We start from the raw sequence: 15,525 nt of genomic DNA, 5'->3' as shown, positions 1-15,525 counted from the left end.
CATTTACTGAGAGTCAAGTTCGGTTTTCCCATATGTGGAAGCCTGATGAATACGAATAGGCTACTCACACAAACCCACGTTTTTAAGATAGGGCGGTTCCACAAACCAGCAGGCGAAGTTATTATTTCCCCGTTGCTTTTATTCAACATACCATTCAGTACGTATTGGCTGAGAACCGTAATCCAATCGCTTGCGAGCAAGGGCGGGGAGATGAAGGAAACCAAGAGGCGGGGCCAGAGTAAAGTTTTCCAGTACCACGGACAGGGCCAGACTGCAGGGAATCAAGGAGGAGAGGGGCTGTCAACAACCGCGACAAATCGTCTTGACGACTTCATTTCACCTGATTCCACTCTCGTTTACCTGTTCTTCTTCTTGGTTCGCACGATGGTTGACTTTATTTTCGAGTTTTGATACCAAGAGAGTGGAAGCGAGCTGCATATTGTCTCTCTGCGTAGATCTGCCTCACTCTCCATTCTGCCAAAACAGTGCGATTTTTGTTTGAAGCATTGTTTAGGTAGTATATTGGTAACTGTTTGATCATTTAGCTGGTTATCTGTATAGTTAGTCGCTCATAATTGTTGCATTTAATTGATTTACATTTTTTAGTTTGTCTTTTGCCGTCATGCTTTATTGTAATGCGGTTTTAGCAGGCTAAAGAAACATGAAGTTTCTGAGGTGAAATCCCTACTGTGGTATACTCTGGTGCGCAACAGACCTCCATTAGCAATTGGCTAGTCTCTTTTACCAATAAGCATCCCCATCAAACCAAGATAAACAATTTTATGGACGGAAGCCTAAGTGCACGATGAGGTCCCTCCAGGACTTTTTGAATTGCACTTAAAAAAGAGAGCGAAGGAGAGAGAGGCTACAGGAAGCGACGCTTGCCAACCCTCAAAAACACCAAACATACCCGCCGCATCTTAGCCTTTGAAAAGAATTACAACTCTTGATTAGGTTGCGAGAATATTTTGATATCAGACGCTCTTATTTCTCAGTAAACTAAAGGAAGATGAAGAAGTTTCGGAAGGTACTGGATGGCCTGTCTTCCTCCTCTCAGGGGGCTGTCGCGTCCCCGTCGTGCAGCAGTGCAGCGGGTACCCCGTCCTCTCCACAGGATATCAATGTCCAGGAGACGCTACTCTCGGAAAACTTTCACATATGCAAGGTGAGTAGTGTGTGTGTGTGTGCGCGCGCGTGTGTGTGTGTGTGTGCCTCGTTTTCCCCTGTCATATTTCTTAAATGGACCGATGATGGTGTATAAAACCATCCAAGCTCAAAGCCTATCCTACCCATCAGCATTGTTACAAGGGCCAGATGAATGCATGCTGACTAGCGGTTACCGTATCGGTAGACCAATAGTGGTAGTGAAGTCGCTCTGGATAAGAGCGTCTGCTAAATGACTTAAATGTAATGTAAATGAAATGTTAACACAGGCCCGCTCCTGCATTGCTTTTTTTGGGGTGGAGTAGGTTATATATTTGTTGTGTGGAATCGAGTAGCCAACTGAACCTAGCAGATTGCGTAGATTGACTGCCATGTTGCCAGGTCTTCTGGATGCTACTCAGTCAAAGGCTCTCATCTCAAACCAGTTACCAGCATCTGAGCATCTCATCTTAGACATTCTGCCTGCGTCTAGCCCTCCACTCCTAGACACGCTGTCTACAGTATATCTAGCCCTCCACTCCTAGACACGCTGTCTACAGTATATCTAGCCCTCCACTCCTAGACACGCTGTCTACAGTATATCTAGCCCTCCACTCCTAGACACGCTGTCTACAGTATATCTAGCCCTCCACTCCTAGACACGCTGTCTACAGTATATCTAGCCCTCCACTCCTAGACACGCTGTCTACAGTATATCTAGCCCTCCACTCCTAGACACGCTGTCTACAGTATATCTAGCCCTCCACTCCTAGACACGCTGTCTACAGTATATCTAGCCCTCCACTCCTAGACACGCTGTCTACAGTATATCTAGCCCTCCACTCCTAGACACGCTGTCTACAGTATATCTAGCCCTCCACTCCTAGACACGCTGTCTGCAGTATATCTAAACCTCCACTCCTATCCTAAACACGCTGTCTACAGTATATCATAACCTCCACTCCTAGACACGCTGTCTACAGTATATCTAGCCCTCCACTCCTAGACACGCTGTCTACAGTATATCTAGCCCTCCACTCCTAGACACGCTGTCTACAGTATATCTAGCCCTCCACTCCTAGACACGCTGTCTACAGTATATCTAGCCCTCCACTCCTAGACACGCTGTCTACAGTATATCTAGCCCTCCACTCCTAGACACGCTGTCTGCAGTATATCTAAACCTCCACTCCTATCCTAAACACGCTGTCTACAGTATATCATAACCTCCACTCCTAGACATGCTGTCTATAGTATATCTAAACCTCCACTCCACTCCTAGACACGCTGTCTACAGTATATCTAGACCTCCACTCCTAGACACGCTGTCTATAGTATATCTAAACCTCCACTCCTATCCTAAACACGCTGTCTATAGTATATCTAAACCTCCACTCCTAGATACGCTGTCTATAGTATATCTAAACCTCCACTCCTATCCTAAACACGCTGTCTACAGTATATCTAGACCTCCACTCCTAGACACGCTGTCTACTGTATATCTAGACCTCCACTCCTAGACATGCTGTCTATAGTATATCTAAACCTCCACTCCTGGACTCAGTGTCTGACTGGACCATATAACTCAGTCTGGGTTGTATTTTGTTCTGTGCTTTTAATCTAATAATAGATAGATACAACTTTTCAGCACTTCGATAGGAATGTGGCCAAGACACAGGCTCTCTCACATGCCACTAGATGTTCAGTGGTGTCGGCCCGTATGTCCTATGCTGTGTCTTATCACTGCCAGATGTAACCTTTTTATTTTTTTTGCACACAATTAATAAATATCTGGCTAATAATGAGGGGCCTCATGGAAGTCGCTCTGGATAAGAGCGTCTGCTAAATGACTTAAATGTAAAATGTAAATGTAAAAGAAATGTGCCCTCAAAACAATGGCACCACGGGTGGTCGTATTTGTGCACAGCTGGCTGCTCATTGACTTATCACCGTCAGGCCATGGTTTGGAGGGGAGGGGCTTAGGTTTCCTAGAGGTATTATCGTCGCCATGCCATGGTATGTAGGGGAGTTAGCCTAGCGCCATTATCACCGTCAGGCCAAGGTATGGAGGGGAGTTAGCCTAGCGCCATTATCACCGTCAGGCCAAGGTATGGAGGGGAGTTAGCCTAGCGCCATTATCACCGTCATGCCAAGGTATGGAGGGGGGTTAGCCTAGTGCTATTATTACCGTCAGGCCAAGGTACGGAGGGGAGTTAGCCTAGCAGTATTATTACCCTCAGGCCAAGTTATGGAGGGGAGTTAGCCTAGCGCAATTATCACCGTCAGGCCAAGGTATGGAGGGGAGTTAGCCTAGCAGGCATGGAGGGGTGTTAGCCTAGCGCAATTATCACCGTCAGGTCAAGGTATGGAGGGGGGTGCGCCATTATTAGGCCAAGGCATGGAGGGGGTTTAGCCTAGCAGTATTATCACCGTCAGGTCAAGGTATGGAGGGGAGTTTGCCTAGCGCCATTATCACCGTCAGGCCAAGGCATGGAGGGGTTTAGCCTAGCAGTATTATCACAGTCAGGCCAAGGCATGGAGGGGAGTTAGCCTAGCAGCCACCGTCTGACCAAGGTATGGAGGGGGGCCTAGCGCTATTTCACCGTCAGGCCAAGGCATGGAGGGGGTTAGCCTAGCTCTATTATCACCGTCAGGCCAAGGCATGGAGGGGAGTTAGCCTAGCAGTATTATCACAGTCAGGCCAAGGCATGGAGGGGAGTTAGCCTAGCAGTATTATTACCGTCTGACCAAGGTATGGAGGGGAGTTAGCCTACCGTCAGGCCAAGGCATGGAGGGGGTTATCACCGTCAGGCCAAGGTATGGAGGGGAGTTAGCCTAGCAGTATTATCACCGTCAGGCCAAGGCATGGAGGGGAGTTAGCCTAGCAGTATTATTACCGTCTGACCAAGGTATGGAGGGGAGTTAGCCTAGCGCTATTATCACCGTCAGGCCAAGGCATGGAGGGGGGTTAGCCTAGCTCTATTATCACCGTCAGGCCAAGGCATGGAGGGGAGTTAGCTAGCTCACCAAGGTATAGTTACCTCAGGCCAAGGCATTACGGTCAGGCCAAGGTATGGAGGGGAGTTAGCCTAGCAGTATTATTACCGTCAGGCCAAGGCATGGAGGGGAGTTAGCCTAGCAGTATTATTACCGTCAGGCCAAGGTATGGAGGGGAGTTAGCCTAGCGCTATTATTACCGTCAGGCCAAGGTATGGAGGGGAGTTAGCCTAGCAGTATTATTACCGTCGGGCCAAAGTATGGAGGGGAGTTAGCCTAGTGCTATTATTACCGTCAGGCCAAGGTATGGAGGGGAGTTAGCCTAGTGCTATTATTACCGTCAGGCCAAGGTATGGAGGGGAGTTAGCCTACCAGTATTATTACGGTCAGGCCAAGGCATGGAGGGGAGTTAGCCTAGCAGTATTATTACGGTCAGGCCAAGGCAGCCTACCAGTATTATGGTCAGGCCAAGGCATGGAGGAGTTAGGAGTATTATCACCGTCAGGCCAAGGCCAGTATTATTACGGTCAGGCCAAGGTATGGGGGTAAGGGGTGGTATGGCATCAGACCATGGTGTGGAGTGGAGTTAGCCTAGCGCTATTATCACCGTCAGGCCAAGGCATGGAGGAGGGGGTAGAGGCATCAGGTGTGGAGGGAGTTAGCCTAGCGCTATTATCACCGAGGCCAAGGCATGGAGGTAAGGGGTGGTAGACGGCATCAGACCATGGTGTGGAGGGGAGTTAGCCTAGCGCTATTATCACCGTCAGGCCAAGGCATGGAGGTAAGGGGTGGTAGACGGCATCAGACCATGGTGTGGAGGGGAGTTAGCCTAGCGCTATTATCACCGTCAGGCCAAGGCATGGAGGTAAGGGGTGGTAGACGGCATCAGACCATGGTGTGGAGGGGAGTTAGCCTAGCGCTATTATCACCGTCAGGCCAAGGCATGGAGGTAAGGGGTGGTAGACGGCATCAGACCATGGTGTGGAGAGGAATTTTGGATCCCACCATATATTTCCTTCTTTTCCCTCTTTTCCCTCTCCTCCTTCTCCTCCCTCTTCCACAGGCTCTGGTGTCAGAGAATCTATGACATATCTATATATCCCAGAAAAGTGAGCGGGCGAGCAGAGAGATCCGGCGGTGCTGTTGGGCTGATGTGATTGTCGTGGCACTATTTATAGAAATATGCCCCGCCCATTGCAGCCCAGCTGATGTATTTGGAGCTGACTGCAGCGATTTTGCCTTGCCATGAAGAGAGGGGAATTTTGGATCCCACCGTAAATAATTAATTGAGGAGCGAGCAAGACCGTTAGTACAATAACATAGTAGCTCAAGCAGAGGGGGGGGGGTCGTTTTAAATGATGGAAGATAAGGAGGTGCAGGCAGTTGACTGCCAAGCAGAGGGGGGGTCGTTTTAAATGATGGAAGATAGGGAGGTGCAGGCAGTTGACTGCCAAGCAGAGGGGGGGGGGTCGTTTTAAATGATGGAAGATAAGGAGGTGCAGGCAGTTGACTGCCAAGCAGAGGGGAAGGATGCTGAAGGGAGCATCTGAGGACTGCCACTGGAGAAAGGTCTGGAAAGAATCATGTGTTGGACATGGCAAGGCCCTGTAGATATGATACATTCTGACGGTGGCCTGAATTTACGAGAATTTCCAGTGGTATGAAGTACTTCAGTAAAAATACTTTAAAGTAGTACTTCAGTAGTTTTATGGGGATGATCTGTACTTCACTTTACTATTTATATTTCTGACAACTTTTACTTTTAAATCACTCCTCAATAAAATATACTTTTTACTCCATACGTTCTCCCCGACACCTAAATGTACTTGTTACATTTTGACAGGAAAATTATCCAATTCACACCCTTCTCAAGAGAACATCCCTGGTCATGCCTACGGCCTGCTTTTCTTGTAAATTATGTTTGAGTGTGCCCCTGGCTATCCATCAATAAAATATATCGTGCCGTCTGGTTTGCTTGATTTAAGGAATTTTAAATGGTTCATATATGGCGCTTGGTAGTGATGCCTCTGGTGTCATGGGGATCGGTAGTGATGCCTCTGGTGTCATGGGGCTCGGTAGTGATGCCTCTGGTCTCATGGGGCTTTGTAGTGATGCCTCTGGTCTCATGGGGCTCGGTAGTGATGCCTCTGGTCTCATGGAGCTCGGTAGTGATGCCTCTGGTCTCATGGGGCTCGGTAGTGATGCCTCTGGTGTCATGGGGCTCGTAGTGATGTGATGCCTCTGGTCTCATGGGGCTGGTCGGTAGTGATGCCTCTGGTCTCATGGGGCCTCTGGTCTCAAGTGATGCCTCTGGTCTCATGTGGGCTCGGTAGTGATGCCTCTGGTCTCATGGGGCTCGGTAGTGATGCCTCTGGTCTCACTGGGGGCTCGGTAGTGATGCCTCTGGTCTCAAGGGGCTCACGGGGCTCGGTAGTGATGCCTCTGGTCTCAAGTGGGCTCACGGGGCTCGGTAGTGATGCCTCTGGTCTCACGGGGCTCGGTAGTGATGCCTCTGATTGTGTGAGGCCTTTCGGGCCAAACACATGCTCAAGCTGCAGCTCTGCCATCAGTGGTCTGTCACACCTCGGTCACCATACCAGGTCCACAGGGACAGATCTCAAGGAGCTGAGAAGTGCTATTGCAAAGTTGTTCTCAATAACAGATAGAGCTATTATAGTGTTTTGCATTTTGGTCTCCAATGAAATGGTGTTCATATTTGTGCCTCTGGTTCTTTTAAAGCTAGTACTGCCTGGCCTTTCAGCCTACCATACCCTCTAGAGTCTTGCCGGGCATCGGTAGGATACACATCGGATCTCAACCCACAAGGTGCAGCAAACATGAGCACCTACACTTGATAAATAGTGCATCAACTATTGACATGATGGGCAAGTGCTGGTTAAGTGTATTGCTTCATTTAGGACATTTTCTTATTTACTTACAAAATCAAATGTCAGTGGGCCATTTGCCTCACGGCGGTGATATGGTGAAAGTAGCGTGGGGAAATAACTTACGGATGGTGGGTAAGAGGGAAATGAATGAGGCGGTGTGAGGGGCCTCACTCGGAGCCAAACACCATCCCTCAATGCGGTGGAAGAGTCTGGAGGTCAGTTCAGAAGAGTCTAGAAGACACACACACACACACATACCAGGTCCACAGGGACAGACACACACAGTGAGCTGACACAGCACACACACAAAGTTGTTCTACACAATAACAGATAGAGCTATAAATAGTGTTTTGCCCATTTTGAATGAAAGCTCCAATGAAATGGTGTTCACTAGATAGTAGAACACTATGTGTTTAATGGTTGTTTACAGAGGTTCTAGACTGTGTGGTTTATGGTGTTACATCACAGAGGTTCTAGACTGTGTGTTTTATGGTGTTACATCACAGAGGTTCTAGACTGTGTGTTTTATGGTGTTACATCACAGAGGTTCTAGACTGGGTGGTTTATGGTGTTACATCACAGAGGTTCTAGACTTGTTTTATGGTGCATTACTATTGACATGGATGGTTCCAGACTGTGTGGTTTATGGTAAAAAATCACAGTATTTCTTCATTTAGACATGGGTTTTATGGTGTTACAAAATCACAGAGGTTCCAGACTGGTGGTTTATGCCTACTGGCGGTTAAATCACAGAGGTTCCAGACTGGGTGGTTTATGGTGTTAAATAACAGAGGTTCCAGACTGGTGGTTTATGGTGTTAAATCACAGAGGTTCCAGGCGGTGGTTTATGGGAAATCCTCACAGAGGCTAGACTTCCCTGGTGTTAATGACGGTGGAAGAGTCCTGGAGGTCAGTTCAGAAGAGTCTAGTTATCCAGAGGTTGACACACACACACACACATCACACAGGTTCAGACATGGTGTTACATCACACAGGTTCTAGACACACAATCTAATCAAATCAACACACACACACACATACACACACACACACCTATAAATATTTTTGCCCATTTGATGAATGAAAGGCTGTCTCCCAGCCTTTCAGTTATTCATTAAGCCCTGAGGAACGTTCACTAGATAGTAGAACACTATGTGTTTAATGGTTGTTACATCACAGAGGTTCTAGACTGTGTGGTTTATGGTGTTACATCACAGAGGTTCTAGACTGTGTGTTTTATGGTGTTACATCACAGAGGTTCTAGACTGGTGTGTTTTATGGTGTTACATCACAGAGGTTCTAGACTGGGTGGTTTATGGTGTTACATCACAGAGGTTCTAGACTGTGTGTTTTATGGTGTTACATCACAGAGGTTCCAGACTGTGTGGTTTATGGTGTTAAATCACAGAGGTTCCAGACTGGGTGGTTTATGGTGTTAAATCACAGAGGTTCCAGACTGTGTGGTTTATGGTGTTAAATCACAGAGGTTCCAGACTGGGTGGTTTATGGTGTTACATCACAGAGGTTCCAGACTGGGTGGTTTATGGTGTTACATCACAGAGGTTCCAGACTGGGTGGTTTATGGTGTTACATCACAGAGGTTCTAGACTGGGTGGTTGTTACGGATACAGTTATCCTGTGTGTGTGTGTATCCTGTGTGTGTGTTTGTTTTTCTCTCCTTCATCACCTCACAGGTGAAAATCATCACTCCCCAATCAATCATCAATCAGAAGACACACCTCCTCCTATTTCCTGACCTATCACAGTTCCTTCCCATGGTTTAAAAACCCCATCAGTTGTTTGTTCTGGAATACAGCTCAGCTCAGCTCAATCTCTCTGTAAATGCCATGTCTGTAGGTTCTGTGTTTCACTCTAGCTTTGTGTTGTTAAAGAGTGTGGTTTTTGTTAGGTTCCAGCTATGGTGTCTCACAGCATTGTTGGTTTAGGGGTGTTTAAGCACCTGAAGTTTATTGTTTTTATTGTTTATGGTGTTTGAGGTTTGATTGCTGGTTTTGGAAAAGGGGGAAACCAAGACATTACCATGGGTTTATACACACCCGTAGGTGAACTTTGTTAAATACACTAGTTAGAACTGGGCGGACCACCCACTGTATTTTTGGTTAGTTAGTTAGCTGTTGTTAAAGTAGGCTAGTCTAGCTTAGACTGGGTGTTTTTTGAATACTTATTGTTTCTTTCCTTGGGTCCAGTTCTCAGTGGTTTTGGTGTTCCCCCCATTAGACCGTGTGTTTATAAATAAATCCAGAGTTCCAGACTGGTAGATTTCAGTTGTCGTGCTTATCACAGAGGTTCCAGACTTTGGTTTTTGTCACAATAATAGGTTCTAGATGAGGTCACAGAGGGTCAGACTGTTAGTGGTGTTACATCACAGAGGTTCCCCCTAGACTGTTTATGGTGTTACATCACAGAGGTTCGTAGACTGGGTGGTTTATGGTGTTACATCACAGAGGTTCTAGACTGGGTGGTTTATGGTGTTACATCACAGATGTTCCAGACTGTGTGGTTTATGGCGTTACATCACAGAGGTTCCAGACTGTGTGGTTTATGGTGTTACATCACAGAGGTTCTAGACTGGGTGGTTTATGGTGTTACATCACAGAGGTTCCAGACTGGGGGTTTATGGTGTTACATCACAGAGGTTCTAGACTGGGGGGTTTATGGTGTTACATCACAGAGGTTCTAGACTGTGTGGTTGTTGGTGTTACATCACAGAGGTTCTAGACTGTGTGTTTTATGGTGTTACATCACAGAGGTTCTAGACTGTGTGTTTTATGGTACATCACAGAGGTTCTAGACTGTGTGTTTTATGGTGTTACATCACAGAGGTTCTAGACTGTGTGTTTTATGGTGTTACATCACAGAGGTTCTAGACTGTGTGTTTTATGGTGTTACATCACAGAGGTTCTAGACTGTGTGGTTTATGGTGTTACATCACAGAGGTTCTAGACTGGGGGATTTATGGTGTTACATCACAGAGGTTCTAGACTGTGTGGTTTGTGGTGTTACATCACAGAGGTTCTAGACTGGGTGGTTTATGGTGTTACATCACAGAGGTTCTAGACTGTGTGTTTTATGGTGTTACATCACAGAGGTTCTAGACTGGGGGGTTTCTGGTGTTACATCACAGAGGTTCTAGACTTGGTGGTTTATGGTGTTACATCACAGAGGTTCTAGACTGGGGGTTTATGGTGTTACATCACAGAGGTTCTAGACTGGGGGGTTTATGGTGTTACATCACAGAGGTTCCAGACAGTTACTCACTTCCTCATTAATAATGATTGTTTGGGAAGAAAGCACACGTGTGCTGTCTCTCTCATTTTTGTCTTTTGAGAGAGACTTGTCACTAAATGTCAGTGATGAGTTGTGAACAGTATTCTGTATGAAAGCTGTCAGACTAAACAGATTCCAACTGAACAGGTTAACTTTAATAAACAGGTTAACTTTAATAAACAGGTTAACTTTAATAAACAGGTTAACTTTAATAAACAGGTTAACTTTAATAAACAGGTTAACTTTAATAAACAGGTTAACTTTAATAAACAGGTTAACTTTAATAAACAGGTTAACTTTAATAAACAGGTTAACTTTAATAAACAGGTTCTCTATGAACAGGTTCTCTATAGACAGGTTCACTATAGACAGGTTCACTATAGACAGGTTCACTATAGACAGGTTCACTATAGACAGGTTCACTATAGACAGGTTCACTATAGACAGGTTCACTATAGACAGGTTCACTTTAAACATTTTCACTATAAACAGATTTAGTAAAAACAGATTCACGAGAAACAGATTCAGGTGACCCAGCTATTTGCATGCCTCATCCCGAAGTTGAGAGCGGGGTTGGATGGGGAATCGTTGTTTGTGTGAGAAAGGGAGAGTGAGAGCGTGCTAAGTGGATGTAGCTTAGTGAGAATAGGCATGGGTGGAAGAAGTGGGCGAGCACAGAGTGGGCACATGTACAGCATCCACCCACCTGTATGACAATGTTTATAGATGAGAGTGACTACATTTCCGATTTAGTCATTTATCAGACAATCTTAACAAGAGTGACTTACAGTGCATTCATCTTAAGGTAACTAGGTGAGACAACCACAGTGCATTCATCTTAAGGTAACTAGGTGAGACAACCACAGTGCATTCATCTTAAGGTAACTAGGTGAGACAACCACATATCACAGTCATAATGATCAGCGCTGTCTGTCTCTGGGAGAGGAGACAGCTAGAGATCGGTCCTTCCCACTGACCTTTGACTCTGACTGACACAGAAGGAAAAGGGCTACTACTGTGGGAGTTATAGGAGGAAGCACCTCCCCTCTATAGGAGGAAGCACCTCCCCTCTATAGGAGGAAGCACCTCCCCCTCTATAGGAGGAAGCACCTCCCCTCTATAGGAGGAAGCACCTCACCTCTATAGGAGGAAGCACCTCCCCTCTATAGGAGGAAGCACCTCACCTCTATAGGAGGAAGCACCTCCCCTCTATAGGAGGAAGCACCTCACCTCTATAGGAGGAAGCACCTCCCCTCTATAGGAGGAAGCACCTCCTCCCCCTCTATAGGAGGAAGCACCTCCCCTCTATAGGAGGAAGCACCTCCCCTCCCTTCCTTCTATAGGATGAAACACCTCCCCTCTATAGGAGGAAGCACCTCCCCTCTATAGGAGGAAACACCTCCCCCTCTATAGGAGGAAGCACCTCCCCTCTATAGGAGGAAGCACCTCACCTCTATAGGAGGAAGCACCTCCCCTCTATAGGAGGAAGCACCTCCCCTCTATAGGAGGAAGCACCTCACCTCTATAGGAGGAAGCACCTCCCCTCTATAGGAGGAAGCACCTCCCCTCTATAGGAGGAAGCACCTCCCCTCTATAGGAGGAAGCACCTCCCCTCTATAGGAGGAAGCACCTCCCCTCCCTTCCTTCTATAGGATGAAACACCTCCCCTCCACTTCCTTCTATAGGATGAAACACCTCCCCTCCCTTCCTTCTATAGGAGGAAACACCTCCCCTCACTTCCTTCTATAGGAGGAAGCACCTCACCTCTATAGGAGGAAACACCTCCTCTCCCTTCCTTCTATAGGAGGAAACACCTCCCCTCCCTTCCTTCTATAGGAGGAAACACCTCCTCTCCCTTCCTTCTATAGGAGGAAACACCTCCCCTCCCTTCTATAGGAGGAAACACCTCCTCTCCCTTCCTTCTATAGGAGGAAACACCTCCTCTCCCCTCCCCTCTATAGGAGGAAACACCTCCCCTCCCTTCCTTCTATAGGAGGAAACACCTCCCCTCCCCTCTATAGGAGGAAACACCTCCCTCCCCTCTATAGGAGGAAACACCTCCCCTCCCTTCCTTCTATAAGAGGAAACACCTCCCCTCCCCTCTATAGGAGGAAACACCTCCCCCTCCCTTCCTTCTATAGGAGGAAACACCTCCCCCCCCCTTCTATAGGAGGAAACACCTCCCTCCCCCTCCCCCTCTATAGGAGGAAACACCTCCCCTCCCTTCCTTCTATAGGAGGAAACACCTCCCCTCCCCTTCTATAGGAGGAAACACCTCTCCCTTCCTTCTATAGGAGGAAACACCTCCCAGAGGACATTCAGACCAGAGGACATTTTTCCAAAAAGTACAATCTTTTCGTGGTGTTTATATTTGCATACTATTGTTTGTACAGATGAATGTGGTACCTTCAGGCGTTTGGAAATTGCTCAGGGATGAACCAGACTTGTGGAGGTCTACAGTTTTTTTTAGAGGTCTTGGCTGATTTCTTCTGTTCTTCTGGTTAACACAGTCAAAAAGTCTGAATTATTCCTAACCCATTTCCACTTCCTTCTTAATAAAATGTGATTTTAAACCGCTAACTAATAAAGGCCAAGGTTGAGACCAGAGGACATTTTTCCAGTGAAATCAGAAATGTGACTAACATGATCTTTAGATCGATATGTCACCCTTTATAAAGCACATGTTTATATTCATTTGCATACTATTGACAGAACTCTTTGACAGAACTATATCCACACACTGACAGAATCCACACACTGGAACTCTATCCACACACTGCAGAACTTATCCACACACTGACAGAACTCTATCCACACACTGACAGGATCCACACACTGACAGAACTCTATCCAGGTCTGACAGAACTCTATTTTTTGACAGAAGGTCTCCACACACTGACAGAACTCTATTTCTTCTGACAGTTCTTCTGACAGTTAACACAGTCTATCCAAACTGACAGAACTTATTCCTAACACTGACAGAATTTCCACACACTGACAGAATCTTCTTAATAAAATGTGAACTTTCCAAACTGACAAACTCTATCCACACTAACTAATAAAGACCAAGGTATCCACACATGAGAGAACTTGGTCCAGCAGAACTATCCACACATTTGACAGAAGTATCCACACACTGAGTGAAATCCACAGATGACAGAATGTGATCCACACACATGACAGAACTCTATCATTAGACAGAACTATGTCACCACTTTATAACACTGCACATGTTTATATGACAGAATATCCACACACAGACAGAACTCTATCCACACACTGACAGAACTCTATCCACACACTGACAGAACTCTATCCACACACTGACAGAACTCTATCCAGAACACACTGACAGAACTCTATCCACACACTGACAGAACTCTATCCACACACTGACAGAACTCTATCCACACACTGACAGAACTCTATCCACACACTGACAGAACTCACACTGACAGAACTCTATCCACACACTGACAGAACTCTATCCACACACTGACAGAACTCTATCCACACACTGACAGAACTCTATCCACACACTGACAGAACTCTATCCACACACTGACAGAACTCTATCCACACACTGACAGAACTCTATATCCATCCACACTGACAGAACTCTATCCACACACTGACAGAACTCTATCCACACACTGACAGAACTCTATCCACACACTGACAGAACTCTATCCACACACTGACAGAACTCTATCCACACACTGACAGAACTCTATCCACACACTGACAAAACTCTAGGCTGAAGATGAGACAGGGACAGGGCTGAAGATGAGACAGGGACAGGGGCTGAAGATGAGACAGGGACAGAGGCTGAAGATGAGACAGGGACAGGGGCTGAAGATGAGACAGGGACAGAGGCTGAAGATGAGACAGGGACAGAGGCTGAAGATGAGACAGGGACAGAGGCTGAAGATGAGACAGGGACAGAGGCTGAAGATGAGACAGGGACAGGGCTGAAGATGAGACAGGGACAGGGGCTGAAGATGAGACAGGGACAGAGGCTGAAGATGAGACAGGGACAGAGGCTGAAGATGAGACAGGGACAGGGGCTGAAGATGAGACAGGGACAGGGGCTGAAGATGAGACAGGGACAGGGGCTGAAGATGAGACAGGGACAGAGGCTGAAGATGAGACAGGGACAGAGGCTGAAGATGAGACAGGGACAGAGGCTGAAGATGAGACAGGGAGGCAGGGACAGGGGCTGAAGATGAGACAGGGACAGAGGCTGAAGATGAGACAGAGGCTGAAGATGAGACAGGGACAGAGGCTGAAGATGAGACAGGGGCTGAAGATGAGACAGGGACAGGGGCTGAAGATGAGACAGGGACAGAGGCTGAAGATGAGACAGGGACAGGGGCTGAAGATGAGACAGGGACAGAGGCTGAAGATGAGACAGGGACAGAGGCTAAAGATGGGACAGGGACAGAGGCTGAAGATGAGACAGGGACAGATGCTGAAGATGAGACAGGGACAGAGGCTGAAGATGAGACAGGGACAGAGGCTGAAGATGAGACAGGGACAGGGGCTGAAGATGAGACAGGGACAGAGGTTAAAGTCACATTTGACATTGGTGATTACGTCACACAGTTATGCCACATTCATCAACCCTTTATAAAGCGTGACATACGGTTTATGATACTTTGTAACACATGTATGTAGTGCTTGTGAAGGCTTTATGAAGGCTTTATAAGCAGATCGTCATTTAAAGTGGGACACAATTATCAGTAAGGTCCCACAGTGGAGCTGTGCATTTTAAACATAGATTCCAACACCTTGCAAAGACAGGCTCTTTGAGTGTGAAGTTATAAATTACACATCGGGTGGTGCATCAATACATCCAGTCACTACAATGATACAGGTGCCCTTCCTGACTCAGGTTACCAGAGAGGAAGGAAACCGCTCAGAGATTTCACCATGACACTACTGCAGACTTTAAAACAGTTTATTGGCCGTGATGGGAGAAAACTGAGGATGGAGCAACAACATTGTAGTTACTCCACAATACTAATCTAAATGACAGAGTGAAAAGAAGGAAGCTTGCATCCTGTTTGCTGTAAGGATCTAAAGTATAACTGCAAAAATGTTGCAAAGAAATCAACTTTAAATCCTGAATACAAAGCATTGTGTTTGGGTCAAATCCAAAACCCATCACTGAGTACCACTCTTCATATTTTCCAGCATGGTGGTGGCT

The 15,525-nt window shown here is 46.6% G+C and overlaps 1 protein-coding gene across 1 annotated transcript in view; it reads left to right on the top strand.

Annotated features, from left to right (window-relative positions):
- Window positions 1–279: 279 nt before the first annotated feature.
- The window catches only part of LOC135518878 (syntaxin-binding protein 5-like), a 184,831-nt gene continuing 169,585 nt past the window's right edge, over window positions 280–15,525 (top strand). Inside the window, exon 1 of the mRNA XM_064943832.1 lies at window positions 280–1,165. Within this exon, the coding sequence (XP_064799904.1) occupies window positions 1,010–1,165 (156 nt within the window). The 5' untranslated portion in view covers window positions 280–1,009. The remainder of the gene's footprint in view (window positions 1,166–15,525) is intronic.

Source organism: Oncorhynchus masou, chromosome 29 (assembly GCF_036934945.1).
Source record: "Oncorhynchus masou masou isolate Uvic2021 chromosome 29, UVic_Omas_1.1, whole genome shotgun sequence".
NCBI classification, from domain to species: domain Eukaryota; kingdom Metazoa; phylum Chordata; class Actinopteri; order Salmoniformes; family Salmonidae; genus Oncorhynchus; species Oncorhynchus masou.
This window is presented reverse-complemented; position numbering and strand designations above follow the sequence as displayed.